We start from the raw sequence: 26,760 nt of genomic DNA on the forward strand, positions 1-26,760 counted from the left end.
TCTAACATTCACATCGAGTTCCTCATGTACTCTCTGATCGCGCCCGCGAAGCCGTCTGTGTCCACAATGAAACCCAGGCGCTGGGCGTAGCTGTTGTCGAAGCTGCGCGGCCAGCTCGACACGATGCGCCGGCACGTCTCGTCGTCGTCAAACGTGATGAGCTTCACCGCCTCGTCACCCCTGACCTCTCGGAGCGCATCGATGATCTCACGCACCGTGGTGGTGAAGCCGGGCAGCTGCACGCTGCGGGACCACCGCGCGACTTTGGCGACCATCTCCTTGTCTGCCAGGACCCTGTTGGCGTGCGCGAGGTTGATGAGCGTCGTCGATGGCTTGGCCACCCACACGCCCGTCGTGCTCAGCAGCGGGTCGTCGGGCGACGTGCCGATGGGGCACGTCGCCCGCACGCCCGCCAGGGGCTCGCGCACAATGCTCGAGACAAACGCCGACGTCGCGCGCGACGGCACGCCCGGCCGCGGCACAATCGTCGGCAGCTTGACCGAGAGCCCATTGACGAAGCCCATGCGGCTGTACTCGCTCACGAGGTACTCGCCCATCAGCTTGGCGGTCCCGTAGGCGCCCTCGGGCGTGCAGCTCGTCGACGGCAGCACCACGTCGGGCAGCTCCCCGCCGTACGTGGCGACGCTCGAGGTGAAGACGAAGCGCACCGGCTCGCCCGAGGCAGGCCGCGAGTGGCGCGCCTTTTCGAGGAGCAGGCGCGTGCTGTCGAAGTTGATCTTCATGCCGAGGTCCCAGTTCTCTGTTCATCAAAGAGCGCGTTGCCCCCATGAAATGAGCTTCGGTATCCTCCTGAGTAGCTCAAGCACACACCACGCACCTTCACTGCCCAGGCTCATGATGCCGTGCATCGAGTAGACGACGTCCGGGTGGCCAAACTCGGTGGCGAAGAGCGCGTCGAGGCTCGCAGGGTCAGAGAGGTCTGCCTGGTGCGTGATCACCTTGGCGGCGAGGCCCTTGGGATGTTTGGGTGCCACGACATCGGCGAGGATGCTTGAGGCAGAAGAGTTGCGTCAGTTTTGTACAGTAGACAGGAGAGGCTCTGGCGGGGCCTCACAAGCTGAATCGGGTGTTGGGGCTTCGTTCGACCAGCGTCTGTGGCAGCAGCGAGCCGAGCCAGCCGCCAGCGCCAGTGATCAGAACCGTTTGCAGGGAGTCGATTGTCATTGTGAGCGAGTCGGGCATGGTGGATCAGGCTTCCATGTCTGGCTTCTTTTAACTCGTCCAGCAATGGAGAGAAGATCCGCGGGATCGATCATGAAAAGGTGGGGGATGTGGGAGGGACCCTGCCACGATGGGGGTGGGAGGCGTGGGAGGCGTGGGAGGCGTGGGCGACAGTGAGCCTGTGCCTGCCCGGCGCGCAAGAGCGCGCAAGAAAGAGGCGAAAATTAGAGTCATTGTGCATGCCAGGTCAGACGGAGCGAGGGGCCCCGCGATTTCTGTTACCCAAGTGCATATAAAGAGGGTTGTGCCCCCGACGATGCGATGCTGCACTCCTCCCGCCCAGTAGCTGCCTCTGCCTCTGCCTCTCCGAGCAAGCTGCCATGCATCCAAGCGAGAAGAGCGACGATGTCACGTTCATCGCCACTGGAGACGCCCCCTCCCTCCCTGCTGCCGACGACCACTCCGACATGCTGAGCACGGCAGAGGAAGAAAAGGCGCGCGAGGAAAAGGCACTCCTGCGCAAGATCGACTTCCGCCTCATCCCCGCCGTCTGGATCATGTATCTGCTCAGCTACCTCGACCGCTCCAACATCGGCAACGCCTACACGAGCGGGATGGGCGCCGAGCTCAAGATGAGCAGCCAGGCCTACAGCGTCGTCCTGCTCGTCTTCTTCATCACCTATGTCCTCTGCGAGGTGCCGTCGAACATGATTCTGTCTCGCGCGCGGCCGAGCATCTACCTGCCCACGCTCATGTTCATCTGGGGCGGCCTCAGCATGTGCTTTGCCGCGGCACACAGCTGGCGCGTCATTGCTGTCCTTCGGCTGCTCCTGGGTGCCATCGAGGCCGGCTTCGCGCCTGGCGTGCTCTTCCTGCTCTCGTCGTGGTACAAAAAGGGAGAACTAGCGCGTCGCTACTCGCTCTACTACTCGGCCGTCGCCATCTCAGGCATCTTTGGCGGCCTCATCGCGGGAGGTCTCCTCCAGACACTTGATGGCGCAAGGGGCTTGGCCGGCTGGCGGTGGCTCTTTCTCGTCGAAGGTGCTGCGACGTGCTTTGTGTCTATTCTGTCCTTTTTTCTCCTCCCCGACTTTCCCTCGACCACCCGCTGGCTCACGCCTCACGAACGCCAAGTCGCCGGCCAGCGTCTCGCTGATGACTCGCTGGGCCAGGCGCAAGGAGGCGAGGATATCAGCCACAAGAAAGCGGCCAAGATGGCGCTCTCAGACTGGAGGACCTGGGCCTTTGTGCTGGCCTACATGGCTACCACGGGCAGCCAGACGATCCAGTACTTTATCCCTGAGCTGGTCAAGGTGCGTACCATGCACAGCGCTGTGCAGTCCTACTTTGGCTGACTTGACTTGGCGCTTATTACTATTCACCAGTCCATGGGCTACAAGGGTTTTGAGATTCAGTACTTTACGGCGCCGATCTACACCGTCGCTCTCGTGGCGATTCTTGGTTTCTGCTGGTCGTCAGACTACTTCCACGAGCGGGCGTACCACCTGGCAGCTGCCTCGGCCCTGTCTGTCGTCTGCTTCGCCGTCATCCTGGGTGTGGTCAACAACACCGGCCGCTACGTTCTCCTCTGCTTTGGCGTGGCCGGCGTCTACGCGGCTTGTGAGTAGAGCATGCAAAGTTGAAAAGCCACTGCTGACAGACAGGACGTGCCTTCAGGCCCCCTCGTCAGCATCTGGGTGTCCAATGCAGTCCCGCATCCCTCGGAGAAGCGGGCGATCGTGCAAGCCATCGTCAACGCGCTGGGCAACTGCGCATCCATCTGTGCGTCGCCCTGCCAACCTTTCCTGTATGCTTTCTTTCGCTAACTCTAGCTCCCCTCTCGTCTCTTCTGTAGACGGCTCCTTTCTCTTTCCGACAAGCTCCACGGACCACAATCGCACTGGCTTTGCGGTGACGATGGCCTTCATGATCATCGCCTTTGTCATGGCCTTCCTCCTTCGTTACCTGCTCGCCAAGTATCCGTATCCCTCGCTGGACACTGCGACTAGCCAACATGTCACGCAAGAGACAAGATACGACGAGAAATCGGGCGAACATGGGCTTTCAGCTAGCTAGTACTATAACGTCGACGTGTGAAATCGCAGCATGCTTGTTTTGTATTGCACTTGTCCAGCTTGGATGGCTCATTGACTGACATGGCGCCACCTGCCTCACTTGGTCTGACTCCCTTCTTCAGCATGAGAATAGACGCGTGGCAGTGGCCCTGTGGTTTAACTTGCATTCTCAACGGCCAGCTAGCTATGTAATCGGTCTACACCTCCAGATTGCTTTTGTTAACACTCCCGAAAAGAGTAAAGAAGCGGGAGCAGGCCCGCGCAAACTCTGCCTTGGCTCCGTCGTACACCTCTGGCAGCCCATCCTTTCCCAAGTGGTCGCGGCTGCAGGATCAAGAATCGTGATGAGACTGCGCGCAGGCTTGGGTCCCACGATTGCTGCGGAAGAGACTCACAGATATTCCACCTGCGGGTTCCTGGCCCAGCTGTTGACGTTGATCTTGACGCAGCCCCGTGCGACGCAGTCACGGAACAGCTCGTCCTTGAGGTCGTCGGTGCCGTGGAGGACGATCAGGGCGTTGCTGGCTGTCCCGGGGCCGACTGTGCTCTGGAGCTTGTCCAACAGGTCCAGACGGAAGCTTGGCGGGGACACGTAGCGCCCGTGGATGTTGCCGATGCTTGGTGCAAGGAGCTGGGGGACTCGATGGTGTCAGAAGAGTGAGAAGTAGAAAGATAGCAAGGCCACTCACGTCGACGTCAAGCTCAGTCAAGAAGCGTTCGGCTGTCGTGAGAAGCGGCACGCGTGATAAGCAAGGCGGGAGATTCTCGACCTCGTTCGCTCTCACCTTTCTCAGGCTTGGTGAGGGCGCCTTCTTCGATGACACGGACGCCCTCTTCGCCGCCCGCCAAGCGCCCCAGCTCAACCTCGACAGCCATGCCCAGCTTGGTGGCGCGTTGGCAGTAGGGCTTGGCCATGGCGATGTTGTCTTCGTCGCTGTCGTGGTGGGAGCAGTCGATCATGATCGAGTCGACGGCAACACCCTGCTCCGCCCAGTCGAGCACCCGATCAATGTCCTCGTCCGTGCCCGCATGGTCGACATGGACAGCGATGGGCACCTTTGCTGCATGGCAAGCCTGGATGACAAAGCTTGTAAAGTGGATTCCAAACTGTCGCGCCAGGCAATGAGCAAGAGTGTGAGGTTAGGTGGAGCAGAAGAGATGAAGCCGACGGCAATGATCTCACCTGCTGCATTGTCACGGGGAAGAGCTGGGCGATGGCAGGCGACTTCGCCTCCTCAGCCGCCTCGATGAGACCCAGGACGCTCTGTGTGTCTGCATGTGGCCAGACGAAGGGTCAGCAGGCGCGGTCAGTAGAGAACAGTCCAAGCTCAGACCCACCATAGCAGCTCTGGGCGAGGATGCCGTAGCCTCCGTTGCTGGCTGCCCGCAAGATGCGAAGCGTAAGATTGTTCTTTGTGGACTCTGGCATGCTGATGGTTGTACAGAAGTCTTGTTCTTCAAAGCGCTCTTTTCTCTTCTTATTCGCATCGCTAGTGCAGCAGCCGCCCCCCACACAATCTCACGCTTGGACGTGGAGGTGGGAGAGAGGGACCGAGCGCGTCGGCGAAATCACTCGTCGTGGGGGTGGGAGAGAATCGTTCACCCTGATGTGCCACTTTTTCTCCTGATTTTTCTGGGACGCCAAGAGTTTGATCAGTCACACTACTTCGCGAGACGAGGTCAACCGAGCGCGACAAGAGAAAGTGAGAAAGCCAGCGAGAACCGAGATCCAATTAAAGAAGCTGAGATAAGATACAGTGGGAGACGCTTTATGGGAGCGTGTTGGGGAGCAGCTGCAGCTGGTAGGTCTGCTGGCCAGAAGGGGCACCGTTGGTGAAGAACTGCAGCTCGGCGTGGGCGGTGCTTCCGATGACGAGCGTCTCGTTCTGGTCGGCAAAGAAGAGGTTGCTGGCATCGGCGCTGTTGCCGTAGATGTAGTCGACGTACATGAAGGTGCGGTACTGCTCGGGGACCTGGGTGCAGAAGGAGTCGACGACGCTGTTGCGCGCCCCCGTCGACGCATCGTTCTCCGACTCGAGGGCCAGGCAGTGCTGGGTGGCACTCTGAGGGCGCAGAATGCCAAAGTAGTTGTTCGAGGGGCCCGACGTCGGCGGCTTGTAACCTGGTGGGGGCGACTGGCCGTTCTGGTCCGTGCACTGGAGGAAGCTCCAGACCTGCGGCTGCAGGGCATTGCCATTGCCATCTTTGGTCACGATGATCGAGTCCTGTCATGGGGGGGAAGTCAGCCTCAGAGAAGAGAGGAGTGCCAAAGTCTACCAATGCGACTCACGTCCTGGCCATCGATTCCGGCGTGCTTGACACCCGACACGATGCCGGCATAGGTGATGGGACCAGAGCTGGTGTTGCTGGTAGGGCGGACAATGAGGTAGCCACTGGCGTGCTCCGAGCAGCTCGACGGCGTCTGGCGCTTCTCAGCGAGAGGGGCAGCCAGAGCGAGACTGGCGAGGCCCGCGAAGGTGGCCGCACCGAAGAGCATGTTGCGCTGGAACATCTTGAAGTAAGCAGTGAATGGATGGGGCTGTTGAGGTGTGGATGAGCTGGGGCCGAGAGCAATAAGCGATGGAAGAATGCAAAAGTCGAGCTGCCCCTCTCCTTTTATACCCTGTGAGACCGTGACAAGTTCCGCATCGATATATTACATTATGAAACATATATTGGCTGGTGAGCAAGGCGCAAGCGCAGATCCTTTTCTTTGCCTGACGACGCGCGCGCGCACAGTAGTGAAAACCGCCGGCTCCGCTTTGCCCTGAAAAATCGTTCGCGCAATGAAATCCGGCGGACACGGAAGTCCTACGCGCGCTCGTGCCTGGACGATTTTTCAACTCTTCGAAGCCTCGAGCACAACACAAATTCAAATAGAGAAAAACCTCTAGCTTGCACTTGGCTTGCGCATTGCGACCGTGGAGGTCCGCATCAGCATGTCCGGCATCTTCAGCGGCGGCAAAATCGGCGGAAGGGGCAACTCCCGCAGGCCGTGGTGCGGAGGTCGCAAAGCAGCAGCTGTCACGCCGGCGTTTACCAGCAAGTGACATGCGCAACCCCGGAAATGCGTGTTGCCTTTCTTTCCTGGCATTGACTCCCCAAAGTCGTCAGCATGTCTCGGCACTGCGCTGCGCTGCTGACGGGCAGCTAGACAATAGTCGGCCGCCGATCCACGGCCACGAGATGATGGAGAGTAATCCTCGAGTGAGCATTTGCCTGAATTGTCGGCTTCGGACAGTCGAGCGAGGCGAAAGTGGGGTCCCCTTCAGGAACGTCAGGGCGAGCGGGAGTCGCTGAGACGTCCGTTCTCTTGGCTCGAGCACACTTTTAGGCACTTTTCACTCATCGGCAAGTCGGCTGACCCGATCAAAGTGCCGAGAGCATGACGAGATCGTCATTTTCTTCGGTGACCGTGCAATCGAGGGCTCAGTCATTGTGACAAAATTGCACATCTGCTTCCAGCCCTTGCACTCCTTCTCGTTGGAGCTACATTATGGTAGAGAGAACGGGTGTTGCAGGCTAGCGCTTCGGAGTCTACGGCGACACACTGGCGCACAGAGCAAAGCATGGGGTTGCGCACTGCCTGTACAGTACAGTACGTATAGCAAAGACACTCAGAGATTCGACGAGACTTGCTCGGCACTGAGAAGTGACGCAACTCGCTCGGCAGTTGCCTTTGCCGACTGCGGGTTCTGACCCGTGACCAGACGGCCGTCTGCCACGACTTTCACCGTAAACGGCAGGAACGCCCTTTCATAGAGGGCACCGCGCTTCTTCATCTCCTCTTCGCTGTTGTACGGCACCTGTTTGGCCACGCCTGCGAGCACCTCTTCCCTCCAGGAATAGCCAGTCACGCGTCGCCCCTTGACCAGCAGCTCTCCGTCGGCTAGCCGTGTGTTCAAGAGGCCGCAGTAGCCATGGCAGACGGAAGAGACGACCCCTCCGTGCTCCCAGATTTCGCGCGTGAGCTTCTGCAGCGCTTCGTTGTCCGGAAAGTCCCACATGACGGCATGGCCGCCGGTAAAGTAGATTGCGTCAAAGTCGGCAGCGTTGATCTCGTCGGGCCGGGCCGTGGAGGACAGCAGCGCAGAACGGTCCTTGTCCGCGAGCCACGCTTTGGTCGAGCCGTCGGCAAGCGGCCACTTGAGTGAGCGTGGCTCGAGAGGCGTCGTGCCGCCCTTGGGGCTGACTAGCTTCTGCTCGTAGCCCTTGGCCGCAAAGACATCGTAGGCATGCGTCAGCTCCGAAATCCAAAGCCCAGTCGGGTGCGATGGATCGGCGTAGTGGGCGACATTGCTGACCACATGGAGGATCCGCTTGGGCCGAGCTGTGCCTGTCCCCTCTGCAGGCTGTGGGTCGGATGTTGCAGACATGGCACGTTGCAGGAAGGGATGCGGTGGAAATAGACGATGGAAATAAACTCTCTCCCCCTCTTTTTGGAGCCACCTCTATTTAAGAAGAGGCGAGCGACGGGTCGTGAATCATCGTGCGCTAGCGAATATACCGATGTATACCTAGCCTCCACGTAGATCCAGTGAGAAGAACAGCACAGATGACGTGTCGCACTCTGACAGGCATCCTTGGCGGCAGATGGACCATTTTTTTCGCGGGCCCGCTGCATTGCTGAGTTTGGTATTTTTTCCCACTTCAGCATTTATGCATAAGGCCAGCAGATGATAATAGATAGCTTGAGAAGGTGGTCAATGCGTACCAGCCACACAATGGCCCGCAGATGCGGATCCTCGCTTCGGTACAGATTCGGACGTCTCGAGAGATGGACTTCAGCGCCAGTGCACGCATACCTGCCCCCCTCTCATCGCCCACACGACGATCTCCTCCTTGTTCATCAAGACAACGCTCTGATTGACGATCGCCATGGCTCCAGTTCTCGAACCTGCCGCTCAGGACTTTGCAAAGTGAGCCCTCCTTACGCCGATGCCAAGATTCTGTCTTGAGTGGGTCTGACTATGCTTCGTATTCTCCATCAGCGCAACCTCGACTCCCCCCTTTCTCTACCAGAAGCCGCCCGAAGAGGGCCGGAAGATCTTCAACGATGTCCAAAAGGAGTCAATCGCATACAGCGACGGCATCACGACGTCGTGGATCGACTTCAAGGACCACCGCGTGAAGCTGATCAAGCCGACGGCGTCGGCACAGAAGAAGCTGCCGGTGCTCTTCTACATCCACGGAGGCGGCTGGGTGTTTGGCAGCCCCGATGCCTTTGGCCGCCTCCTGGGTGAGCTGGCCAAGCGCGCCGACGCGGCTGTCTTTGCCATCGACTACACGCTGTCGCCTGAGGCCAAGTACCCCACAGCACTCGACCAGGCGTGGGCGACTCTCGAGTTCATCGAGCAGAATGCAGACAAGTACAATGTGTGGGTGTACAGATATGTTGGTCCCCAGCAGCTGTTCATCCTGACGTGCTTGCCATCCCCCCCACAGTGACGGCAAGAAGATCGCCATCGCCGGAGACTCGGTCGGAGGCAACATGACTGCCATCACTTCGCTGAGGGCACAGAAGAGTCGCCTCCTCGGCCAGATTCTCTTCTACCCGGTCTGCGACTTCTCCTTTGACTCCGAGTCCTACAAGGACTTTGCCAGTGGCTACTTTTTGGCCCGCGATGGCATGAAATGGTGCGTGGAAATCTCTAGCATCTTACATTCTTGTGTGATCACCGCCAGCTAACTCTCTCGCACCTCTCCAGGTTCTTTGAGCAGTACACAAAGGGCACCGATGCCAGCCCAGAAGACCCTCGCATTTCTGTGCTGCGCACGCCGCGCGATGCACTGTCCAAGGCACCGCCAGCGCTGGTCATCACGGGCGAAGCAGATGTCCTTCGCGACCACGGCGAGCAGTACGCCGAAAAGCTGAGGGAAGCAGGAATTGATGTGACGAGGTGAGTCTGTGTCTCGACGTGCGGCCGTCGAGCGTGTAAGCTCACACAACGCCTCTCTAAGCGTTCGTTTTGGTGGCATCATCCATGACTTCCTCCTACTTGATCCTCTCAAGGACACCGGGGCGGCCAAGGCGGGACGCACCCTTGCCGTCGAGCAGCTCAAGGAGTGGTACAAGTGATCGATGCCCAAATCACCGTGCTTTCGAGAGGGGAACCGAGTGGCGTCTTCTCGATCGATTGAGTTTCCTGTTTCCATCAAAGTGACTCTCGCATTCGTATGCATCGCTGGCTTGTTTGTGCGTGTATTGCAGGAATGTGGGCTGTCTCAGAGCGCATTGATGTATGCCAAGATGAAAGCACAATGTATTGAATTGCAAGGACAAATAAGAAGAGTCAAGAGACAGGATACACCTTGTGAGTGGTGGCGTAAAGCTCATCTTTACTGCTAGCCGAACGTCGTTAGTGATGTTGGCATGTGGAGCACCATCTGCGCCTCCTTGACAACGTCTAGGCGGAGAATAGTAGACACACCCAGCTGCTCAAGCAGCTGGCTAAGTGGTCCTCCGTTGCGCGACAGCTTCACGTCGCGGGGAAAGAGACGCTGAGCAAAGGAGAGCGGATTGGACCGAACGGCAACTTGATGCCACTGTCCGTCAATCTGATAGACTGAATAATTTGTCCCTTGCTCCGACTGGGATAGCACAGTCCGCAAGGCTGGAAGCGGCACTGTCAGTGCGAGGTCCGGCGTGCCGTCAGTAGCGGCAATGGAGGCTTCGACGCTTGTGCCGATCTTGATGTCGATCTGAGCGAGCCACTTGGGCAGCTGGTAGCCGTACACGCCGCGCACTCGAGCGATCTCAGTCGTCACGGGAAGCGCCAGCACATGCGCGTAAAAGCTGCGGTTTCGGATAGACTTGAGTAGCTCCAAGATTTGCGAGCCTCGGGCGCCAGGCCGGCGTGTGATGATTGCGATGGACACCTCGTCGTAAGGATCATTGTCGCAAACGGGGTACGAAAAGAACGTAAGCGCAACCAGTCCATAGCCTGGGAACGGATGCAGAGGCTCGAGAGGCTTTGGCAGCTTTTCACGCAGCCGAGCGATGGGTGCCAGAAAAAGGAGCTGGACGTTGCTCATGCGGTAGTAGAAATTTGGAGCCCACGTCGGACCGACTCTGGACGGGACCTTCTCCTTGGGGATCTCGCGGAAGAAGTCGAGGTTGCCTGCGGCCGGGTCCTGCGCCACTTCTTCAAGATTCGGATTCATTCGATAACGGTCGTAGTAGCCGCCCTTTGGGACCTGGACCTTCTGGCCCCCGAAATCGACCTCAACGAGCGATCTGCCATTGTTTACCTTTCTTTAATGAGCAGCGCACTTGCGTTGCTCAAGATCTTTGATACTCACGGTGAAGAACTGGCCGGATCTGTTGAGGAGGGCTGGTCGGCTGGAAGAGCCTTTGACTCTGAGCCAGCTTGCTCGACCTCTGTGTGTGTATACATGGCACCGTAGCTCCTCAACAAAGAGGGGTAGGAGAGACGAGAGGCCCGCTGGCCTTTGTAGTACGTCGTCTATGAATAGCTTACTTGCTCCCAACCTCCGAGCTACACACAGCTCCCGCGGGTCCACTGTGCTGCCCCGCACACACGGGCCCGCTGATCCCAATGTACTGTCGCAACTGTCCTCGTTCGGTGCCATGGCCATTCCATTTATTTTTTTATATTTATTTTTCTTGTGTGGGAATCTCTTCCCTTGGCCCTGACGGTGTCTGTCTGACGGCTCCCACTCGGACATATCGCAGCGGGCCTCCCGAAACGGACGGGGCAAATTTGACAGGCAAGCGCCGAATAGCAAGCATGTGGAGATCTGCTGGTACGCGTCCACAAACTTTCGCCAAGCTTCCATTTGCTCGTCCCATCCAGCTTTAAAGTTGGCTGCGTTCGCCTCCTTCTCTTCCACTCTCGATCTATCCGCATCTTCCAAGCTGGGTACGGGTGGCGCCAGGAAGTCTCATCGTTACATTGCTGTCGAATCTCTAGTCACTCGGCCCTCGCTGTGTCAACATGTCGACGACCAAAACTGTCCGTGCATACAAGTACCTCAAGCGTGGCAAGCCAGCCGATGTGCTCCAGCTCGATGATCGTCACCAGGTGCCAAAGCCAGGCGACGACGAGCTCTTGATCAAGGTCAAAGCCGTTGGCCTGAACCCGGTGGACTGTGAGTGGCGAGATGGAAGTCGAAAGCGTCGAGCAAGGCAAAAGCTGAACTGTGCCTATCGCCATCTAGGGAAGATCATGAACTACCTGCCGTCTTTCATTGCGAAACACCCAGCCATTGCTGGGTGTGACTACAGCGGCACCGTCTTGGAGTCCTCTTCTGCCGACTTTGCGGCCGGGGATGAAGTCTTTGGGATTGTGCACTCGACACTGAAGGTGTCAAAGGGCCTCGGCTCTCTCGCCGAAGAGATCGTCGCACCTACACCCTCCTGCGCCAAGCGGCCAGAGCACGTGGAGGCAGTACCAGCGGCCGGCCTCCCGCTTGTCGGTCTCACTGCCATTGTCTTGTCGAGAGAGGTGGAGTGGGCGCTGAAGAAGAAGGAGGACGCGCCCAAGGTGCTCGTGTCCGGCGGAAGTTCTTCGGTGGGGCTCCAGCTGGTCCCTGTGCTTAAGCACAAGGGATGCTTTGTCGCTGCGACGTGCAGCGCAGCAAAGGCAGACATGGTCAAGGGCCGCGGGGCCGACGTCACGTTTGACTGTGAGATTTTCAACGACGTCGGCTCTTTTCGCTTTGCTTGCCACCGCTGAACCTTCTCTCCTCCTCATCTCAACCTGCAGACAAGGAGGGAAACCTGGCAGAAAAGCTTAACAGCCACGTGAAAGAACACGGGCCTTTCGACATGATTCTCGACTGTGCAGATGCCTTTGAAGTCTGGAAGACGGCAGGGAAAACGCTTGTGAGTGACTTATGCCATCATGAGCTGGAAATCATCGCCCCTAATTTCGCTCACGCACACGTCCACAGAACAAGGAAGGCTCCTACGTCAATGTGGGAGCTGATCTGACACAAGGCGTCCTCCCCGTTCTTCGCCGCATGATTTCCTACTACTTTCGGCCATCATGGCTGGGAGGCGTCCCACGGTCTTACAAGCGCCCCGGTGAAATCGCCAGCAAGAGGAACATGGATGAGCTTGCTGAGCTCGTCGATCAGAGTGAGTCTTGTCAGATGGGATCATGGCGAGGCTGCCTTGCTGAAGCTTCGGGTCGCAGATGTCATCACGCCGGTCGTCGACTCTGAATACAGCTTCGAGGACACCGTTGCGGCCTATGACCGCGTAATGAGCAACCGAGCGATGGGCAAGGTGATTGTCCGCGTTCGATAGACATCCGTGAAACGTTGAAATCTAGGATTTGCCCAGCGCATGCCAGCCCACGACAGACCATCCAATGAGCGCCATAGACTTGGCAGTGATGACCAAGATCTCCTGTGCCAATTTCAAACGACCATTTGGGAGCGTATTTCTCTTTTTTTTTTTTTTTTTTCCTCACATTAACATTAATACGGGCGTCTTTGAGATATGGCCTTGGGTTTTTCTCGCTTCCTTTGGGGTGTGCAGTACGTACTCTTTGTGGCTGGCCGTCAGCACTTGAGCGCCGCACGGACCGTATCAGTTGAGCTGATTGTGAAACGCGCGCTGGGCTCTCGTGTTGGTGGCGTGCGGAAAGAACTAAAAGGTGAGCTGTAAGCAAATCGGCGGATTTATGCTGGTTAAGCCAATAATTTCTGCCTTTAATGTTTGGAGACATCGGAATTTAGGCGAGCTAGCATCAGCAGTGAGCCCTTGTTTCTGGGACGGGTATAAATGGAGCGCTCACGGTAGCTGCCTTTGTTTACGATGAATCAGGCAAGCCTCTCTTCCGACTTTCACTCGCTCTCTTCTCCATGTCCAGTCTGTTGCAGAGGCCATTTTCGCATGTCATCGATGGCAAGCTCTTCGACGACGAGAGCGCCAAAACTATCTTGATAGTCAATCCTGCGACGGAAGAGTGAGAGATGCTGTTTTGTGTGGGTCTACAATTGAGCCTGACGAGACTCAATCCTAGAACCCTTGCAAATGTCCCTATTGCAACGCGAGACACCGTGGAAAAGGCCGTGCAGGTGAGCACTGCAGTCACACGCGTGTATAGGCACCCCTCCTGAAGGCAACTGCTCAGTCAGCAGCCGCTGCTTTCGCCACCTGGTCAAAATGGAGCTGGGACGAGCGTGCAAGTCGCGTTCGCAAGAGTGGAGAAGCGTTTCGCGACTTGAAACCCCAATTGGCGATGCTGCTGGTTGCAGAACAGGGCAAAGCGTTGGGCGCTGCCCATTATGAGCTCGACACTGCCCAAGAGTGGTTCGACAGGTTGCATCAGTTGCAGCCTAAGGAGAAGGTTGTCTATGAAAACGACTCGACGAGAGTCATCGAGCGTTATCTGCCCCTTGGCGTTTCAGCTGCAATTGTGCCCTGGAACTTTCCTGTGTGAGCTTTTCAGCAGGTGTTTCGTGGCCTTTGCGACACTAACCCTTTTCTTTTTCAATGTAGTCTTCTGATGATCTGGAAGATCCTGCCAGCCATTATAATGGGTAACACAATCATCGTCAAACCGTCGCCTTTCACGCCCCTGTGCAGCGTACGCATAGTAGAGATGCTTCAGCAATTCTTTCCTCCGGGTGTGGTGCAGGTGCTCACCGGCGACGACAGTCTTGGTCCTTGGCTCACTGAGCACCCAGGCATCCGCAAGATCTCGTTCACTGGAAGCACAGCCACGGGTAGGCTCGTCGCCCGCAGCTGTGCTGCGACCCTGAAGCGTTTCACTCTGGAGCTCGGGGGCAACGATGCTAGCATCATCATGCCAGACATTGATGTGCCCAAAGTTGCCCCGCGCGTCTTCCAGGCCGCCTTTTTCAATTCCGGCCAGACGTGCCACGCTGCCAAGCGTATTTACGTGCACGAAGACGTCTATGATCGTTTCGCGCAGGCAATGGCAAGCTTGGCAAAGCAAGCCAAAGTGGGACGGGGCGAGGAGAGTGACACCGTGTTTGGGCCACTGAAGTGAGCAAGCTTTGCCTATGTGTTGGCAAGAGAATGCTTCTGACGTAGCAATCCCACAAGCAACAAGATGCAGCACGACAAGATTGCAGAGTTCATTGACCAGTCTCGCGGCGAGGGACACACATTCCTTGCGGGTGGCAAAATGGAACAAACGGTAGGTTCGAAGCATACAAAGGAGACTTTACACACAGCACAGCGAGCTGATGGTCTGCGCACCGCAGACCGGCTACTTTGCTCCACTCACGATTGTCGATCGGCCGCCTGAAGCGAGCCGGATTGTACAGGAAGAGCCATTCGGACCGATTGTTCCCTTGCTTCAGTGGACGGACGAAGAGGACCTTATCAGACGCGTCAACGATTCCCCCTATGGCCTCGGCGCAACCGTGTGGGGGACTGATCTGGATCGTGTCGAGCGCGTGGGGCGTCGCATCGAGGCCGGACTGGTCTGGACAAACCAGGAGAGGATGGACCAGCATCCCGAAGTTGCTTTTGGAGGTTTCAAACAGAGCGGTCAGTGCCCGTAGCCTCTTTTAATCTAGATGAATGTACTGAGAAAAAACCTTGGCAGGAATCGGCTGTGAGAACGGCATGGCGGGACTCACCGGATGGGGTCAGATTCAGTGCATCGCAGTGGGTAGCAAAAGGTTCTCTTTGACACATTCGCACAGATCCGCTCAAACTATATCCCAGCTTCTGAAGGCCCCAACGAATGATCTATGACCGAGAAATGTTTTTTTTTTATGTATGCAAGTGGTTCAAAGGTTCGGCAGATCTCGGACTGCTAGAAAGTGTTGCCATCGCTCGAACAGCTAGAACGTGTTGCGATCTAGTGTGCCTTGTCAGACTGTTCAGCGTCGGCATGCATTGGCGAGATAGATGATGTATGTCGATACTACTTGTCAGATGGTTGCCAATTCACTCGCACGGTCCCAGGTCTGACGCGTGCAAATCCGCACGAGAAGAACTTATGTCTGCAGTCTCATTCTGCGAGAAAGAGGCTCAAATGTAATCACTGACGAAACCTCGGCTCCAGTCTCTCTTCCCTAGTGGCACGCCCTCCTTCCTCAGGATCGCGTAGGCCATTGTCACATGGAAGTAGACGTTGGGCATATTCAGCAGTCCAACGAGTGCCTTGACGGGGACTTGTATGGGCTCCTCGCGTCGGACGAAGGAGGTCGTCGTCTCGCCCAGCCTATTGACTGTGTCCTTGTCGGTCGTATCGAGAGCATTTTGGGCCTGCTGGATGCGCGCATGTATCTTCTCATAGCTATCGAGATCCTCCTCTGGCGCGGCGTACTCCTGTCCGGACAACTTGGCCGCCATCGCCTCTGCCTGAAAGGTGGCATAGTGCACCTGAAAGGTCAGGGGCTTCATGTCTTCGATCAGGCGCGCAGTAAGGAACGTGGCCGAGTTTGGGTGCTTCTCGGCTTCGCTGAGCATTCTGTCGAGGGACTTGAGGGCACCCTTTGCCATCACGACGGTCGCGTCGTAGAGAGAGTAGGACATCGTAGTTGACAAACGAAAGCGAGTGCTTTGTGATCGGGCCAATTCGGTCTTTTGCAAACATTCGAAGAGATCGGCGGCGCCAGGGCTCTAATAAGGTAGATCGGGCTAGAAACTCAGCACTATCGAGGGCCTAACTCAGCGCGTTTGGGTATTTCCGATTTGAATTCGGCCGACCAGGGTGGCCCGAACGCAGATCGTGCAGCTGCACGTCGGTCGTAGAATACCGCACACGGCATCGTCAGATTCACTGAAAAAGCACATCGTTCACGACTGTTTATCCCTCTACGTAGCCTTTGGTGTGCAGGCAGATATAACTCGATTATGGCCTGAGCAAGAGCGTCTTCCTTTTTTGGTACCACAAGGCGCTCGTTCATAAGGCTCCAGAGACCGCAGTTACACTCACATAGTCCAGACGCACAAGTCGCAGTCGCAAAATTTACTCGAAAGCGACGTACACCTCATCTTCGCAAGCTTCGAGGTAAATAAGTAATCTGACCTGGAGAGAGGCACTTGTTGACCGCGCCCTATCGCACAGATCGAGAATTCGATTAGACTTTTCTGTGTCTCAGCAGAGTCGATGGCAAGGTACGTCGCGGCACGTGTTGCCAAACCTTTTGGAGATTAGGAACTGGCGCTACCGAATTGCGGAGAGTCACCCCGTCGTGAAACTCCCCTCCGCAACAGGTCCGGAGCTTCGGTTCGCGGTCGCGCAAATCACGATGGAAGCACAAGATTCGCCTTCAAATGGATCGAAACGGAAACGTCAACGAGAGCGAATGTCTTGTGAGGGCACTGCATTCGAGAGCTTGCCTGTCTGTTGACAAGAAAAATGCCCTTTCATACAGGCTCTGAATGCCATCGACGGAAGCAGAAATGTGACCGAAACATGCCCTGTGGACTCTGTCGGGCCAGAGGCAAACCCTTCTTGTGTTCCTTTGACGACAGGCCTACTGTCACAGTTGAGCCGATCAACCATCACGTTGACAACTTGGAGCGATTGGAGCACTTCGGCCACACTCCATCTTCACCCACAGCGGCGGTGAATAGTGACAGACCATATATGAGGCTGCCGTCTCCCGCTGCGGATAACAATGGCGATATCGGTGCTTCGATGAAATTTGAAGTCGCACTGCAGTCTGTTGGTCTTCCTCTCGGGGCCGATCCCCTCGACCTGACCTGCATGCCGGACAATTCGAAGTGCAGAGGGTTCCTGCAAAGATTTCTTGACGAGGTCGCATGGATCTCACATCCTTTCTTGGTGCCTCTGATGCGTCCTCGAAACGACGAACGCAGCTTTATTTCGACAACTCGCTTGACATCAGCGGAATTGAGGCCGCTCGGTCTTCGCTGCGCCATGCTTGCAGTCGCATCCCTCTCCCTGGAATTGGGCTTGGATGCTCAGAGACTGTACTTTGAAACACGCAAAGTTCTCTTCTACACCGAGCTGTTGGGAATGTGCGACATTACGACCGTGGTGAGTCTTCGCTGCTCATTCATTACCTCTGGTGCTCGCTAATTTCCACATCAGGTGACATGGGAGATGGCAGTGCGCTTCCTCGTCCTAAGACATTCATTTGACGATGCATGTAAGGCTGCACAGGAGGCGATTCGTGTCGCTCTCTCAATCGACCTGAATCGAGATGGCGATCTTCTAAACATGGCTCCCAACGAGGTTGAATATAGAAGAAGAGTCTGGTGGTCAACAGCATACAGCGAGCGATTCCTCTGTACCGCCCTGAACCGACCGTCAATCAGCGCGGCGGTCTTTTGCGACGCAAAACCTCCCAGCGAAATCGACTTTGACCTTGTTAATGCCCACAGCTTGCCCCGATCCTATACCAAATCGGCAACAGTAGGCAGCTCGATTGACAGACGCTGGCTGCCGAACCCGACAATTGTAACCATAGCAAAGTTCCGACACCGAGCGGCGCTTCTTATGGGACAGATCTCGCAACTGTAAGCGCAGATTCTTGCCCATGACGACGCTATTGATCTCAGTATCCTCTTTTGCTCACAGACGTCTGCCGTTTGCCGAGAATGAAAGAGAAGATGACACAATGACACGAGCACATGCCATAAATGGGTCCATCGATAGCCTTGAAAACGAATTGGCGCGAGATCTCGTCAGCGACGACCCTCTCAGCTTGGAAGCAGCACTTGTCTTTGTCGGTATCCATCGCTTCCTGCTCCGAAGCGACCTGTGCTCTATGAGGATACTTCTATATCGAACCTTTTGGAAGGGTCAACAACGACTTTTCGATGACAAGCAGAATCAGAGCAGGACAAAGTGCCTGCAAGCGGCAAAGGACGCTCTGGGGCTTCGAACGAAATTCATCGAGCACCAAAAGGTGCTTGAGCGTGAGCTGTCCGGGTGCGAAGAGGCTCTTGCCGGTCCACGTTTCAATGCTGGCGTGTGGCGCCACGTGAGCCTGTGGCGATGGCTCAACAACGTTGCAACGCTGGGTTTGGCGGTATTGGACGAGGAGAGAGGTTCCGGGTCATCTAATAGCACCCTGACCATAATTACGCCATGCAAGAACTCTCTGAGGCAATCTCCTCGGCATCGTTTTCGCCCGGAGAGCACGCTCTCCTAAAGAGACTTCGGCAAAAACTTTCTTTGCGCGAGCTTTCCAGTGACGCACATTCGAATCGGCTCTCGTCGACCGATGTCTCAGCAGATGCCTCACAAATTCTCGACATGACCTCCGACCCATTTTCGCAACTGGACGATGAATATAGCTTCTTTTCAGCTCAGCTCCCTTGGCCTCTTCAATAGGATGTGCTATTGGTGGAGACCGAAATCGAAATGTAGCTTTTTCGGATTTTCTTCGGACACGGGAACCGAATAGGACATTAGCCGATCTGGTTCCGGGCGCGTCTCCTATACTCGATTTCATCAAGCTTGGCGGCGGTGTTGGACTCCTGCTCTCGACACTGTGTAAGATCCGATCTCATCGCTATAAATAGAGCGTTGCAGCAGACATTGAGAGAGTCCAAAACAAGCTTTCCGAAATGTGCCTCTCCATCTTTATCTCGCGCATACTCAGGAACCGCAGGGAAGGAAAAGCAAACAATGCTATTCCTCCTTCGCTTCCTCAACATCACGGTCGGTATTGAGCAGTCAAGACGTTTATCTTATGCGGCTATACTGACCTTTACATTTCTTCTTTTGTCTTAAGGTGTCATGGATCCCGATCGGAAGCGGACCGTCGAGACGGAGAAGTCATCTGCTGTTGTTGGCAATGGTCAACACTTCGCGGACGGTCTTCGCGATGGCCACAATGCTCAGTGACACTTATTTATCCTTGAAGCCCCTATAAAGATAAAGTGATGGCCGTCTCCATCGATAACGCTCTAGCATAATGATCTTGACACGGCGAGAAGCCCCCTCATAGTTGCAATGAATCGTCCATGCAACCTTTCAGTGCGAAGTATCTTTGCGCCGAGCGGGCAGGAAATCGTTTTTGCGAAGTCCCCGATAACGCCGACAGGCCGAACATTTTCGGACTCAGCTGGCGTCACCGTGAGGCACATTTAGGTATTTAAGAAGGAGGTCTTCAGAGGACGTACTTGCGTCTCTCTATATTTCGAGACAGAAAGAAGATGTCGTCCGTCTCCAAAGCTGCTTCTTACCTTTTCAATCGACTTCCCGTCGTTGAATCGCTCGCCTGCGTCTCCAACCGTACCGGCTCGCTTATCTTTCTACCTATCCTACTCTGCATTCTGACCAGCTTCGACGCTTGGAACATCTACATGCTCGCACAGTGGCATGGCGGAATGACGAGGTTCTGCGAAGCTCTTACTTCAGTGCAGGTCGTCCTCTTCACTGTCGCTATAATAGTACTTCTGCTGGGCTATACAGCATTAGTGCGCAACAATACCAAAGTCTCAAGGTGGCTCTCACACGCCTGCCTGATCGGGTTCTTTCTTCTTTTCTCCGTCGGCATTGTTCACATCGTCTCCGTTTCCGAAAGCGAGAATCGCTTCAAGAGCTACTGTGACGCCAATCAGGGTTTAACAAGAAGCTTTTGCTCAGCAGTATGTTGCTCCTTGCCTCCTTGTCTGGAGTCTTTGGCATTTACGTATAGAAAACAGATATTCAAAGCCAACATTGGTCTCTCGATCGGTCTTTGGCTTCCCTCCGAGAGCCTCCTGCTTCTGCTGGCAATCAGTGAGTCCCAAGGGACATCTGAGAGTGTAGACCTTCACTGAACGATCTCTGAAGCCATCAATTCGCATGTCGCCCACGGATTCTCCAAGAGTAAGCTGCAGAACGAGGGCGGGGTGTAAACTTCGGAAATGTGGTGTAGTCTCGAGACGAAGTAGCTTTAGACGCGCGAAATCCACGTTGAAGAGGCTATATGAAAGCCTTGTTGGAGAGGCTAGATATTCTGGACTGAGGTCGCTTATCTGTCTCAGAGATGATTATGTCACACTCTTTCGTGCACTCACTCCATAGTGTCCATGATTTTGGTTATCTCACATGGTTATTCGCTTTCTCGCATTCTGCTGGGATGATACTTGAGGATGTGGAAACGAAGATGAGAGGCTGTAGGAAGTCTGTTTCCCAGCCTGCAAGCGGCCGAAAAGCTCGCGTGCTTCGACAGAGCCTTCGGTCCTCCAGACCAACGAGATCGAAAAGAAAAGAAAAAAAGGGACAGTAGCTGAAGAAAAAAATGAGTTGCAAGGAAGGTCGACGGTGGTCAGATCAGACGTTGATCGACCATGGATACCTCTTTTTTTTCCTTTGAAAGAGAACAACGGTGCAGATGAGCAACTAGCCTTTGCTATTTGCAACGTAGGTCTTCTGATGATCATTTGACATTCCTGGTTAGAGAACCAAAAATAAACGCCGATGCGCGTCTGAATCGTGACGCTTCTCCGACAACGCCGATAATACATTCTTGATAGCTCCGAAGCCCGATTCGGAATGGCAGATGCTTGCCATATAAGAAGTTAATTCAGAGGAAAATGACAAAGCGAGCGACTCCAACACCTCAATCATGCGCTCTTCACAGCTTCTCCTTTTTCTCGTGTTGGCCTTGCTGACGACATTGAGCCACTGCGAAAAGCGATTCACGACCCGTCAGCAAGTGTACGACGCTTGCAAGGTCATTGAAACCAATACGACGGCATTTCTCGAAGATTACGTATCCCCAAGTGTCAATTGGACGGTGACGAATCCCACAAGGAAGACGACTCCAATTGCTGGTGAGACTTCAGCCTCTCTCATAAGAGACGAACGCTCGCTGACACGAAGTCGAGGAGGCGACTATCTTGACCTCAAGAGCTTCGTCACGCAAGCACTGATGCCCCTCGATGCATTTTTCGAGGAGCCTCTCCGCTTGACAATAGGTGAATCAATAGCTCTCCGTCGCTTGTGCAACAAAGCAGACTTACCGAATGAACATCATAGTGGACCTCATAACGCAATTTCCCAAGAAAGAGCATCCAGATGGACTCGTTAAAGTGTGTATGGAGCTTCGAGGGAGAGGAAACCTCAAACGCGATGGCAGTCCGTGGGAAAACTACTACAGGTTGGTGGCGCTCCTCGGGCCAGGCAGTCCTGTGGAAGTCGCTAATGTCGCCATCTCACAGCTGGGTATTGCACTTTAAAGGGACCAAAGCGATTCTTGTACGAGCCTGTGAGTCTAGCTGAGCGTAAGTTTGGACATTGGCTAAAGGAGATTCCGTGTGGCAGATCTCGATAGCGCTTTGGTCAATATCGCCATGCTTCCCAATCGCACCTCCTCATGACACACATCTTCCTACCAAAGTCACCTGTAGAGCCCGAGCATCTCCCTATCAACGCTGTCGCATCTATGGAATGAAACCAACCCCCCTCCCCCACCCAAAAAAAAAAACCAAAAATAACAAAAAGTCGAATGAAATGCCGAATGCGATGATCAAGAATTGGGCAATTGGGTCTGTAAAGCGCTGTTTTGAAGTCTCTTCAGCCGAGAATACTGTGATCCATCATTGAAAAAGCGCTGCGAGCATGTTCTAGAATTACCAGTAGAGGAGCCTGTCACTTGTTCTGTCACTTTGCTCAGGTGCATTCACCATGGAGACTGCTGGACCTCGTCGCAATGACGGTGAAGAGATCAATCAAGGCGTCCCCAGATAGTGAGTTCAGGTGCTGTCGCTAGACGATAGTGGACAGAGGCGTGATTTGAACGAACACATCATCCCCCCGCAAAAAATGGCTCCGTACTTCTAAGTCGATATGCAGTAAGGTCACAGCTGCGATTCCAACTGTTCCTGTCTTGATTGCTCGGCAAGTAGTCAGGTCTCTGAAACGAAGAATTGAAGCTTCTGTCACATCCATTGACGCACATAACAGGTCGGGGGCGATTTCCGGATTTTACGTTTATGTCCGGCGCAGTGTGGGTTGCGTACAACTCACAGAGCACCTGGGCCGAATGGGAGTCACAGGCTCCCATGATCTGACGGTCCGATCAGGGCGCACCAGCGATGCTGCTCTTCGGCCGACGATAACCGAACCCTTCGAGTATTTAGAGTCAGGCTCGACGAGGTTTCACATGTATGCTCCCACCAACCACCTCTCTCTTCTCGTATCATGAATCCATTGCGACGCATTGTCACCGGCCACGCACCCGATGGACGCTCTGTCATTCTTGTCGACGACAACCCACGCGCCGTATTTTTGCCAGGCAGCGACACTCCTTTTCAAACGGTTTTTCACACGGAGGATGTCCCAGTTAGTATCGAGGAACCTGTCGACGTGGGAAAGTCGGACTTGCTCCCGACGTTTGCCAGTGCGGGGGGACTCGTGTTCAGGTCTGTGGACCTCAGCCCGGCATCGGAAAGCGTAAGTACGACGGCGGAAAGAACTTTGGCACCGCTGACAGAGTCATAGCCGGAACACCGGACCGATACTCTGGATCTCGGTGTGGTGGTGCACGGTCAAGTGGAGCTGCACGTAGAGGCTTCTGAGCCAGTCTTGCTCAAGACGGGAGACACTTACGTGCAGCGCGCCACAATGCACAAGTGGGCCAATCCCTCCCAAGACCAGTGGGCCCGAATCGTCTATCTGACCGTCCGTGAGTTCATATTTTCTTTTGTCTTTTTTTTTTTTTTTTACATTTCGCTGAGGCAGAACTTGTCAGAGGCGCAAACGCCCGTTATAGCAGGAGGAAAAGCTCTCGAAGACCACATGCAGTCGCACTTCCACCTGAGTCCTGCAGAGTAGCTGAAGGTGGCCTGAAGACTTGTCTTTTCCATAATCTAGCAATCCGCTCACTAATGGCAGAATGCGCGGCGTCGTCTTTCGCGCTTATTTTCGCTATTGCCATCTCAATTGCGCCTGATCATGTTCCTCATCCTCGTGCGAGGCGAGCGCAATCGAGATACTTGTGTGAGGGGGGCCCGATGGTGTATTGCGAAGTCTAAAGAGATCGGCAACTAGCGCATCTGGTCACCAGAGACATATGTATTTCGACCCCATGTTCCTGACGAGCACGTGGAAAGCTACCATTCGGAACGAAAGCCTCTTCCCGCCTTAAGGTTTCCCTGTCGATAAGGAGCACTTGGGCGTCGTTCGTAACACCATAGGCAGACGCATGCGACGAACCAGCAGAGAAAGTCGAGGACCAGGAGCATGGACGCAAGGCTCTGATGGACTCTGGCGACTACAATAGCGAAACCGGCGAGCGCGACGCTATTGCCACGCTTCTGGGCGATTACCGTCTCGCGGCCATCAATGGAGCTGCCCTCGATCGTTGCAACGACGATGCACGCGCTAGCACCGGTAGCAGCAGCCCGGTTCCCGCGCAGCGACCACCACACCTCGCGTCGATCGCAACCGTCAAGGTCCTCGTCAGTATTTTGCGCCAGCTGAGCAGAAAAACATACTGGTCACTCGTTGCTTTGGCTATCGAGTACAAAGGCATTGGGTCCACATGCACGTCTTCGTGTGGTTGCACGGTAGACTCCCTCTGGGCCGCGGCCCCACCAATAAAGATATATAGATATACGACTGCTGCTGCCCACGCTCTTCAATGTTAGGCAATCTGACCAAAGTGGCTGTTGATGATCCCCAGGATATCTTCCATGTGCTCTTCGCCGTCCGAAGAGACCGGCTCTGCGAGAAACTGTGAGAGGCAGAAAACATATCAGCAAAACGCGTACAATTCTTAGTTGCGCCTCTCTCTGGCAACACTCACGCTCTCGAACCAGTTGTCGGCCGGGGCTGTGAGCACCACGTCTGGGCTGACGGACGTCATGGCCGTAAGGTCGGCCATGGAGCCTAGCGACGACAGCACCGAGGCACTGTCGTCGTACTCGGCGCTGTGTGGCAGACACCGAGAAGGAACCCCATGCCCTGTATGCGTCTGGTCCGTCGAGGTGCCGTCGGGGATTGCAACTGGTTGCGGTATCCGCTGCTGCTGCTTGCCCGATCGAGGCGTTCTCGCCGTCGTCGTGTGCCTCTCGTGCTGATGCTGGCCGACGTGATGCCGGGACAAAGGCTTTGGGGCTTTCTTCGTCGGACGCAATACCTCAGCGAGGCTGTCGAGGTACCTGGCATGCAGTGCGACGCTGTCGTTCTCCTGGATGGTCGCCTGCCACAGCGCGTCTCGCATCCGCTCCACCGCACTCAGCGTCGTCCTCAGGTACTCGGAGGACAGTGGTGGGTCCGAGCGGATGCAGACCATGCCGCAGAGAAACAAGCCCGTATGGTCGGCGAGCAGGTGGATGGAGTCGGGTGCGTGGCGCAGGACTGCCGGTGGCAGCGAGCAAAGCGCCGAGATTACGCCACGCGCCGCTCGCACACACAGACTGAAAGCAGGAAGACCGACGAGATTGACGATCCGCCGGGGTGTGGCCGCCCCTGCTTCTCCCGAGCCCGTGTTGTTGGTGGTGGCTCCTGACTCGTAGTCGTGGGCATAGTGGCGGGGCGATGGCGAGGAAGACTGGGTGGTCCGAAGATCCTGCTCGAGGAGATCTGCGACGAGATGGAGCTTGATGCTGTCGCGCCAGAGGGCCATGGATGCCTGCATGAAGCTCATCTGCGGCGCATGGGGTGGCAGGGCGCCATCGTGAGCCCGTGTCCACTGCTCGTGCTCCTCGTCGAGCCTGCGTGCCCATGTCGAGTGCCAGGCGTCGAGGTCACCCTCGATTGCCGCCGCCGCAGCGTCTCTGTCTGCGACGGCCGAGGCGACGCTCGTCATGATGCCCTGATACTTGGACTGCACCTTGCGGCACTCGACGCTGGCACACAAAAACACATCCCACGGCTTCGCACCCGGTTGCAGGTACCACTCAAACGCACCGCTGATGACGGGCTCCAGGACGGAAAAGGTGAAATGGCGGATGTAGTGGAAAGCCTGGCTGCGGTCCTGCACAAAGAGCTGCAGGCAGCACCGCTCTCGGTTGCGCAGCAGCTCAATGAGGCGCCGCACCTGCTGTGATCTGCCTTGCTCCGAGAGGGCAAGCTTCTGCAGCGACTTTGGCACCCCCTTGCCCAGCTCCATGTCCATGGCTAGGCGAAAGGCAAAGCCTGACTGCACGTACGACAGCGCATCGTCGTGCTCCTTCCACGTCGCGAGGAGAAAAAAGGCCTGGACGGCTTCGACGGTGCGGTCGCCGTCGATGAAGACCGTCGCTGCGTGGTTCTTGGCAATCACTTGGAGGTGCCTGCATTCCGTCTGCGTCACCGTCGGCACCTGCATCACCCGCTCCGGCTCGCCGGGCGCGTGGCCGTACACCTCATCGACGGAGAAGCGAGCGGCAAGGTGGAGGATGACCGAGTAGAGAAAGGGCGAGGTGCGGCGGACATAGTCGTGCGTGTGCAGGTCTGGGTCAATGATCATGCTCCACATGTTGAGGTGGGTGATGAAAAAGTGAAAGAGGCGACGGGCCGTGAAGAGGGGAAGCAGTCCCTGTGAGACGGCATCGTCGAAGCCAAAGTCGGTTGCAGCCACTGCCTCGTCGTAGGAAGCGCCCTGCGCAGTGCCCTCGGTGCCGTCATCGTCGGCATTGAGAGGCTGCAAGATGCGCTTCAGCGTCATTGGCTGGACTGCAAGCAGGGCAGAGTCGGCAGCGACCGGTGTCTCGCGAGATCCCTGCTCGTTTAGCCTCCCAGCACTTTCCCTTCTACCTTGATAGAGGTTGTCCATCGAGCCAAGGTTGACGAATGTGAAGGGGGCGGCTCTCCGTCGCTTCTGGCGATGCAGTGCCTGCAACATCCTCTTGCGTGCACCATCAAAGTCGAGAGACGGCTTTGGCCGCGGTCGAATCGTCGTGGCCGAGTGTGCGGGACTGCTGTGGTACTCGTCGCTGCCGGCAGCAGGGTTTTGAGACGAGCTTGCCTCATTGGACGACGACGTTGCTGAAGCACCTTGAGGAGTCTCTGGCGTTGGCGTCTTTCGTCGGCGGGCGTGTGCAGCTGGCCCAATGGACGATGCATCGCGGCCTTGGAGGCTGCATGGTAGGATCGTCTCCATCAGCCTGCATTCTGGCCCGCCCTAACTAGGTTGTATGCATGGCCCAGCTCACCGGCTCTTTGGCTTTCGCCCGCGCGGATGATGCACAAAGACGCAGTCAAAGCCGAGGCTGGTGCACCGTGCACAGATGTTGGACGGTTCTTGCTCGCAGCGAACCTTTGCCAGCCGGCACTCTACGCAGGCTCTGGGTGGGATGTCAGGGGTGTCAGTATGTCTGTCGCGCGTCCGGCTGCCTGACAGCGGGTCCTCACTGTTGCGTCCTGCTGCTGCTCGCTGCTGCCTCGGGGCGATGAGATGGGTGGGTCACCCGGACCATGCTGCAGCTGCGGCGTCGCGGAGAGGAATGGCTGGGTGGTTCTGTAGCAACGGGTGCGACAACAATTTTATCAAGTGGCCCTCCGAGTCCCGTTCACGCGAAAACAAACCTTATCAAATCGAGTTGAGATCAGGGCCCTCCCACCGCGCCTTCTCCGAGGAAAGCAGCGTCGGCGGCCCGCCAAGCGGCAAAGTCACTGCCAGCTAAAGGTCAATGATGTGTCCTAGCCCT

General features: G+C 56.0%; 15 protein-coding genes across 15 annotated transcripts; 8 read left to right on the top strand and 7 right to left on the bottom strand.

Moving 5' to 3' along the window:
• Positions 1-8: 8 nt before the first annotated feature.
• On the bottom strand, positions 9-1,185 carry FA10DRAFT_232403 (NAD-binding protein; the record flags this gene model as incomplete). The annotated part of the gene is made up of 3 exons (XM_025518906.1): positions 9-760; positions 839-1,011; positions 1,076-1,185. 3 exons carry the CDS (start codon positions 1,183-1,185, stop codon positions 9-11), a joined length of 1,035 nt encoding a protein of 344 aa, XP_025375975.1.
• Positions 1,186-1,649: 464 nt separating this feature from the next.
• FA10DRAFT_232726 (MFS general substrate transporter) lies at positions 1,650-3,258 on the top strand (the record flags this gene model as incomplete). The annotated part of the gene is made up of 4 exons (XM_025518919.1): positions 1,650-2,495; positions 2,568-2,802; positions 2,860-2,964; positions 3,038-3,258. The coding sequence occupies 4 exons, from the start codon at positions 1,650-1,652 to the stop codon at positions 3,256-3,258; spliced, it is 1,407 nt and encodes a 468-aa protein (XP_025375976.1).
• Positions 3,259-3,281: 23 nt separating this feature from the next.
• FA10DRAFT_268924 (aldolase) lies at positions 3,282-4,831 on the bottom strand. The gene is made up of 6 exons (XM_025522532.1): positions 4,596-4,831; positions 4,441-4,529; positions 4,043-4,364; positions 3,947-3,978; positions 3,653-3,888; positions 3,282-3,581 (listed from the first exon to the last, which is right to left on the bottom strand). The coding sequence occupies exons 1-6, from the start codon at positions 4,684-4,686 to the stop codon at positions 3,455-3,457; spliced, it is 897 nt and encodes a 298-aa protein (XP_025375977.1). The 5' UTR covers positions 4,687-4,831; the 3' UTR covers positions 3,282-3,454.
• Positions 4,832-4,965: 134 nt separating this feature from the next.
• Positions 4,966-5,898, bottom strand: FA10DRAFT_268925 (hypothetical protein). Its single transcript, XM_025522533.1, has 2 exons — positions 5,548-5,898; positions 4,966-5,482 (listed from the first exon to the last, which is right to left on the bottom strand). The coding sequence occupies exons 1-2, from the start codon at positions 5,767-5,769 to the stop codon at positions 5,027-5,029; spliced, it is 678 nt and encodes a 225-aa protein (XP_025375978.1). The 5' UTR covers positions 5,770-5,898; the 3' UTR covers positions 4,966-5,026.
• Positions 5,899-6,592: 694 nt separating this feature from the next.
• Positions 6,593-7,873, bottom strand: FA10DRAFT_172705 (ThiJ/PfpI family protein). Its single transcript, XM_025518233.1, has one exon. The coding sequence runs from the start codon at positions 7,631-7,633 to the stop codon at positions 6,875-6,877; it is 759 nt and encodes a 252-aa protein (XP_025375979.1). The 5' UTR covers positions 7,634-7,873; the 3' UTR covers positions 6,593-6,874.
• Positions 7,874-8,062: 189 nt separating this feature from the next.
• FA10DRAFT_255140 (putative exported lipase/esterase) lies at positions 8,063-9,445 on the top strand. Its single transcript, XM_025519754.1, has 5 exons — positions 8,063-8,176; positions 8,249-8,635; positions 8,703-8,894; positions 8,966-9,157; positions 9,219-9,445. The coding sequence occupies exons 1-5, from the start codon at positions 8,136-8,138 to the stop codon at positions 9,334-9,336; spliced, it is 930 nt and encodes a 309-aa protein (XP_025375980.1). The 5' UTR covers positions 8,063-8,135; the 3' UTR covers positions 9,337-9,445.
• Positions 9,446-9,581: 136 nt separating this feature from the next.
• On the bottom strand, positions 9,582-10,654 carry FA10DRAFT_281205 (hypothetical protein; the record flags this gene model as incomplete). Its single annotated transcript, XM_025523671.1, has 2 exons — positions 9,582-10,494; positions 10,560-10,654. The coding sequence occupies 2 exons, from the start codon at positions 10,652-10,654 to the stop codon at positions 9,603-9,605; spliced, it is 987 nt and encodes a 328-aa protein (XP_025375981.1). The 3' UTR covers positions 9,582-9,602.
• A 386-nt stretch (positions 10,655-11,040) lies between these two features.
• On the top strand, positions 11,041-12,105 carry FA10DRAFT_268928 (GroES-like protein). Its single transcript, XM_025522534.1, has 2 exons — positions 11,041-11,369; positions 11,439-12,105. Exons 1-2 carry the CDS (start codon positions 11,216-11,218, stop codon positions 11,954-11,956), a joined length of 672 nt encoding a protein of 223 aa, XP_025375982.1. The 5' UTR covers positions 11,041-11,215; the 3' UTR covers positions 11,957-12,105.
• Positions 11,987-12,668, top strand: FA10DRAFT_268929 (hypothetical protein). Its single transcript, XM_025522535.1, has 3 exons — positions 11,987-12,105; positions 12,174-12,360; positions 12,419-12,668. Exons 1-3 carry the CDS (start codon positions 12,049-12,051, stop codon positions 12,529-12,531), a joined length of 357 nt encoding a protein of 118 aa, XP_025375983.1. The 5' UTR covers positions 11,987-12,048; the 3' UTR covers positions 12,532-12,668.
• Positions 12,669-13,024: 356 nt separating this feature from the next.
• Positions 13,025-14,999, top strand: FA10DRAFT_172836 (aldehyde dehydrogenase). The gene is made up of 8 exons (XM_025518235.1): positions 13,025-13,195; positions 13,253-13,307; positions 13,364-13,668; positions 13,732-14,241; positions 14,302-14,395; positions 14,463-14,751; positions 14,810-14,871; positions 14,932-14,999. Exons 1-8 carry the CDS (start codon positions 13,092-13,094, stop codon positions 14,959-14,961), a joined length of 1,449 nt encoding a protein of 482 aa, XP_025375984.1. The 5' UTR covers positions 13,025-13,091; the 3' UTR covers positions 14,962-14,999.
• Positions 14,886-15,788, bottom strand: FA10DRAFT_268932 (hypothetical protein). Its single transcript, XM_025522536.1, has one exon. It carries the CDS (start codon positions 15,745-15,747, stop codon positions 15,241-15,243), a length of 507 nt encoding a protein of 168 aa, XP_025375985.1. The 5' UTR covers positions 15,748-15,788; the 3' UTR covers positions 14,886-15,240.
• Positions 15,789-16,078: 290 nt separating this feature from the next.
• On the top strand, positions 16,079-18,550 carry FA10DRAFT_172738 (hypothetical protein). Its single transcript, XM_025518234.1, has 5 exons — positions 16,079-16,225; positions 16,283-16,530; positions 16,593-17,221; positions 17,276-17,703; positions 17,765-18,550. The coding sequence occupies exons 2-5, from the start codon at positions 16,467-16,469 to the stop codon at positions 18,339-18,341; spliced, it is 1,698 nt and encodes a 565-aa protein (XP_025375986.1). The 5' UTR covers positions 16,079-16,225; positions 16,283-16,466; the 3' UTR covers positions 18,342-18,550.
• Positions 18,551-20,736: 2,186 nt separating this feature from the next.
• On the top strand, positions 20,737-21,641 carry FA10DRAFT_268934 (hypothetical protein). The gene is made up of 5 exons (XM_025522537.1): positions 20,737-20,958; positions 21,016-21,102; positions 21,164-21,284; positions 21,346-21,392; positions 21,449-21,641. Exons 1-5 carry the CDS (start codon positions 20,751-20,753, stop codon positions 21,502-21,504), a joined length of 519 nt encoding a protein of 172 aa, XP_025375987.1. The 5' UTR covers positions 20,737-20,750; the 3' UTR covers positions 21,505-21,641.
• A 668-nt stretch (positions 21,642-22,309) lies between these two features.
• On the top strand, positions 22,310-23,028 carry FA10DRAFT_268935 (cupin 2 conserved barrel domain protein). Its single transcript, XM_025522538.1, has 3 exons — positions 22,310-22,579; positions 22,628-22,811; positions 22,878-23,028. Exons 1-3 carry the CDS (start codon positions 22,328-22,330, stop codon positions 22,958-22,960), a joined length of 519 nt encoding a protein of 172 aa, XP_025375988.1. The 5' UTR covers positions 22,310-22,327; the 3' UTR covers positions 22,961-23,028.
• Positions 23,029-23,771: 743 nt separating this feature from the next.
• Positions 23,772-26,529, bottom strand: FA10DRAFT_288313 (hypothetical protein; the record flags this gene model as incomplete). The annotated part of the gene is made up of 4 exons (XM_025524197.1): positions 23,772-23,861; positions 23,934-26,190; positions 26,266-26,397; positions 26,465-26,529. 4 exons carry the CDS (start codon positions 26,527-26,529, stop codon positions 23,772-23,774), a joined length of 2,544 nt encoding a protein of 847 aa, XP_025375989.1.
• Positions 26,530-26,760: the final 231 nt, after the last annotated feature.

This window comes from Acaromyces ingoldii, assembly GCF_003144295.1.
Source record: "Acaromyces ingoldii strain MCA 4198 unplaced genomic scaffold FA10scaffold_5, whole genome shotgun sequence".
In the NCBI taxonomy this organism is placed as follows: domain Eukaryota; kingdom Fungi; phylum Basidiomycota; class Exobasidiomycetes; order Exobasidiales; family Cryptobasidiaceae; genus Acaromyces; species Acaromyces ingoldii.

Excerpts from the sequence above, each read along its gene's own strand:
- FA10DRAFT_268928 (XM_025522534.1), top strand. The coding sequence starts at position 11,216 with ATGTCGACGACCAAAACTGTCCGTGCATACAAGTACCTCAAGCGTGGC. Across the intron at positions 11,370-11,438 it reads TGGCCTGAACCCGGTGGACT|GGAAGATCATGAACTACCTG; the intron begins GTGAGTGGCGAG and ends ATCGCCATCTAG.
- FA10DRAFT_172836 (XM_025518235.1), top strand. The coding sequence starts at position 13,092 with ATGTCCAGTCTGTTGCAGAGGCCATTTTCGCATGTCATCGATGGCAAG. Across the intron at positions 13,669-13,731 it reads GTGCCCTGGAACTTTCCTGT|TCTTCTGATGATCTGGAAGA; the intron begins GTGAGCTTTTCA and ends TTTTCAATGTAG. Across the intron at positions 14,242-14,301 it reads ACCGTGTTTGGGCCACTGAA|CAACAAGATGCAGCACGACA; the intron begins GTGAGCAAGCTT and ends CAATCCCACAAG.
- FA10DRAFT_268932 (XM_025522536.1), bottom strand. The coding sequence starts at position 15,747 with ATGTCCTACTCTCTCTACGACGCGACCGTCGTGATGGCAAAGGGTGCC.
- FA10DRAFT_268925 (XM_025522533.1), bottom strand. The coding sequence starts at position 5,769 with ATGTTCCAGCGCAACATGCTCTTCGGTGCGGCCACCTTCGCGGGCCTC. Across the intron at positions 5,483-5,547 it reads CCGGAATCGATGGCCAGGAC|GACTCGATCATCGTGACCAA; the intron begins GTGAGTCGCATT and ends CCCCCATGACAG.
- FA10DRAFT_268934 (XM_025522537.1), top strand. The coding sequence starts at position 20,751 with ATGCGCTCTTCACAGCTTCTCCTTTTTCTCGTGTTGGCCTTGCTGACG. Across the intron at positions 21,103-21,163 it reads GCCTCTCCGCTTGACAATAG|TGGACCTCATAACGCAATTT; the intron begins GTGAATCAATAG and ends TGAACATCATAG. Across the intron at positions 21,285-21,345 it reads CCGTGGGAAAACTACTACAG|CTGGGTATTGCACTTTAAAG; the intron begins GTTGGTGGCGCT and ends GCCATCTCACAG.
- FA10DRAFT_172738 (XM_025518234.1), top strand. The coding sequence starts at position 16,467 with ATGGAAGCACAAGATTCGCCTTCAAATGGATCGAAACGGAAACGTCAA. Across the intron at positions 17,222-17,275 it reads TGTGCGACATTACGACCGTG|GTGACATGGGAGATGGCAGT; the intron begins GTGAGTCTTCGC and ends TTTCCACATCAG. Across the intron at positions 17,704-17,764 it reads ATGGGACAGATCTCGCAACT|ACGTCTGCCGTTTGCCGAGA; the intron begins GTAAGCGCAGAT and ends TTTTGCTCACAG.
- FA10DRAFT_268929 (XM_025522535.1), top strand. The coding sequence starts at position 12,049 with ATGATTCTCGACTGTGCAGATGCCTTTGAAGTCTGGAAGACGGCAGGG. Across the intron at positions 12,106-12,173 it reads AGACGGCAGGGAAAACGCTT|AACAAGGAAGGCTCCTACGT; the intron begins GTGAGTGACTTA and ends ACACGTCCACAG. Across the intron at positions 12,361-12,418 it reads TGCTGAGCTCGTCGATCAGA|ATGTCATCACGCCGGTCGTC; the intron begins GTGAGTCTTGTC and ends TTCGGGTCGCAG.
- FA10DRAFT_172705 (XM_025518233.1), bottom strand. The coding sequence starts at position 7,633 with ATGTCTGCAACATCCGACCCACAGCCTGCAGAGGGGACAGGCACAGCT.
- FA10DRAFT_255140 (XM_025519754.1), top strand. The coding sequence starts at position 8,136 with ATGGCTCCAGTTCTCGAACCTGCCGCTCAGGACTTTGCAAA. Across the intron at positions 8,177-8,248 it reads GCCGCTCAGGACTTTGCAAA|CGCAACCTCGACTCCCCCCT; the intron begins GTGAGCCCTCCT and ends ATTCTCCATCAG. Across the intron at positions 8,636-8,702 it reads AATGCAGACAAGTACAATGT|TGACGGCAAGAAGATCGCCA; the intron begins GTGGGTGTACAG and ends TCCCCCCCACAG.
- FA10DRAFT_268924 (XM_025522532.1), bottom strand. The coding sequence starts at position 4,686 with ATGCCAGAGTCCACAAAGAACAATCTTACGCTTCGCATCTTGCGGGCA. Across the intron at positions 4,365-4,440 it reads TCCCCGTGACAATGCAGCAG|TTTGGAATCCACTTTACAAG; the intron begins GTGAGATCATTG and ends CTGGCGCGACAG. Across the intron at positions 3,889-3,946 it reads TGACTGAGCTTGACGTCGAC|CTCCTTGCACCAAGCATCGG; the intron begins GTGAGTGGCCTT and ends CGAGTCCCCCAG.
- FA10DRAFT_268935 (XM_025522538.1), top strand. The coding sequence starts at position 22,328 with ATGAATCCATTGCGACGCATTGTCACCGGCCACGCACCCGATGGACGC. Across the intron at positions 22,580-22,627 it reads TCAGCCCGGCATCGGAAAGC|CCGGAACACCGGACCGATAC; the intron begins GTAAGTACGACG and ends ACAGAGTCATAG. Across the intron at positions 22,812-22,877 it reads AATCGTCTATCTGACCGTCC|AGGCGCAAACGCCCGTTATA; the intron begins GTGAGTTCATAT and ends AGAACTTGTCAG.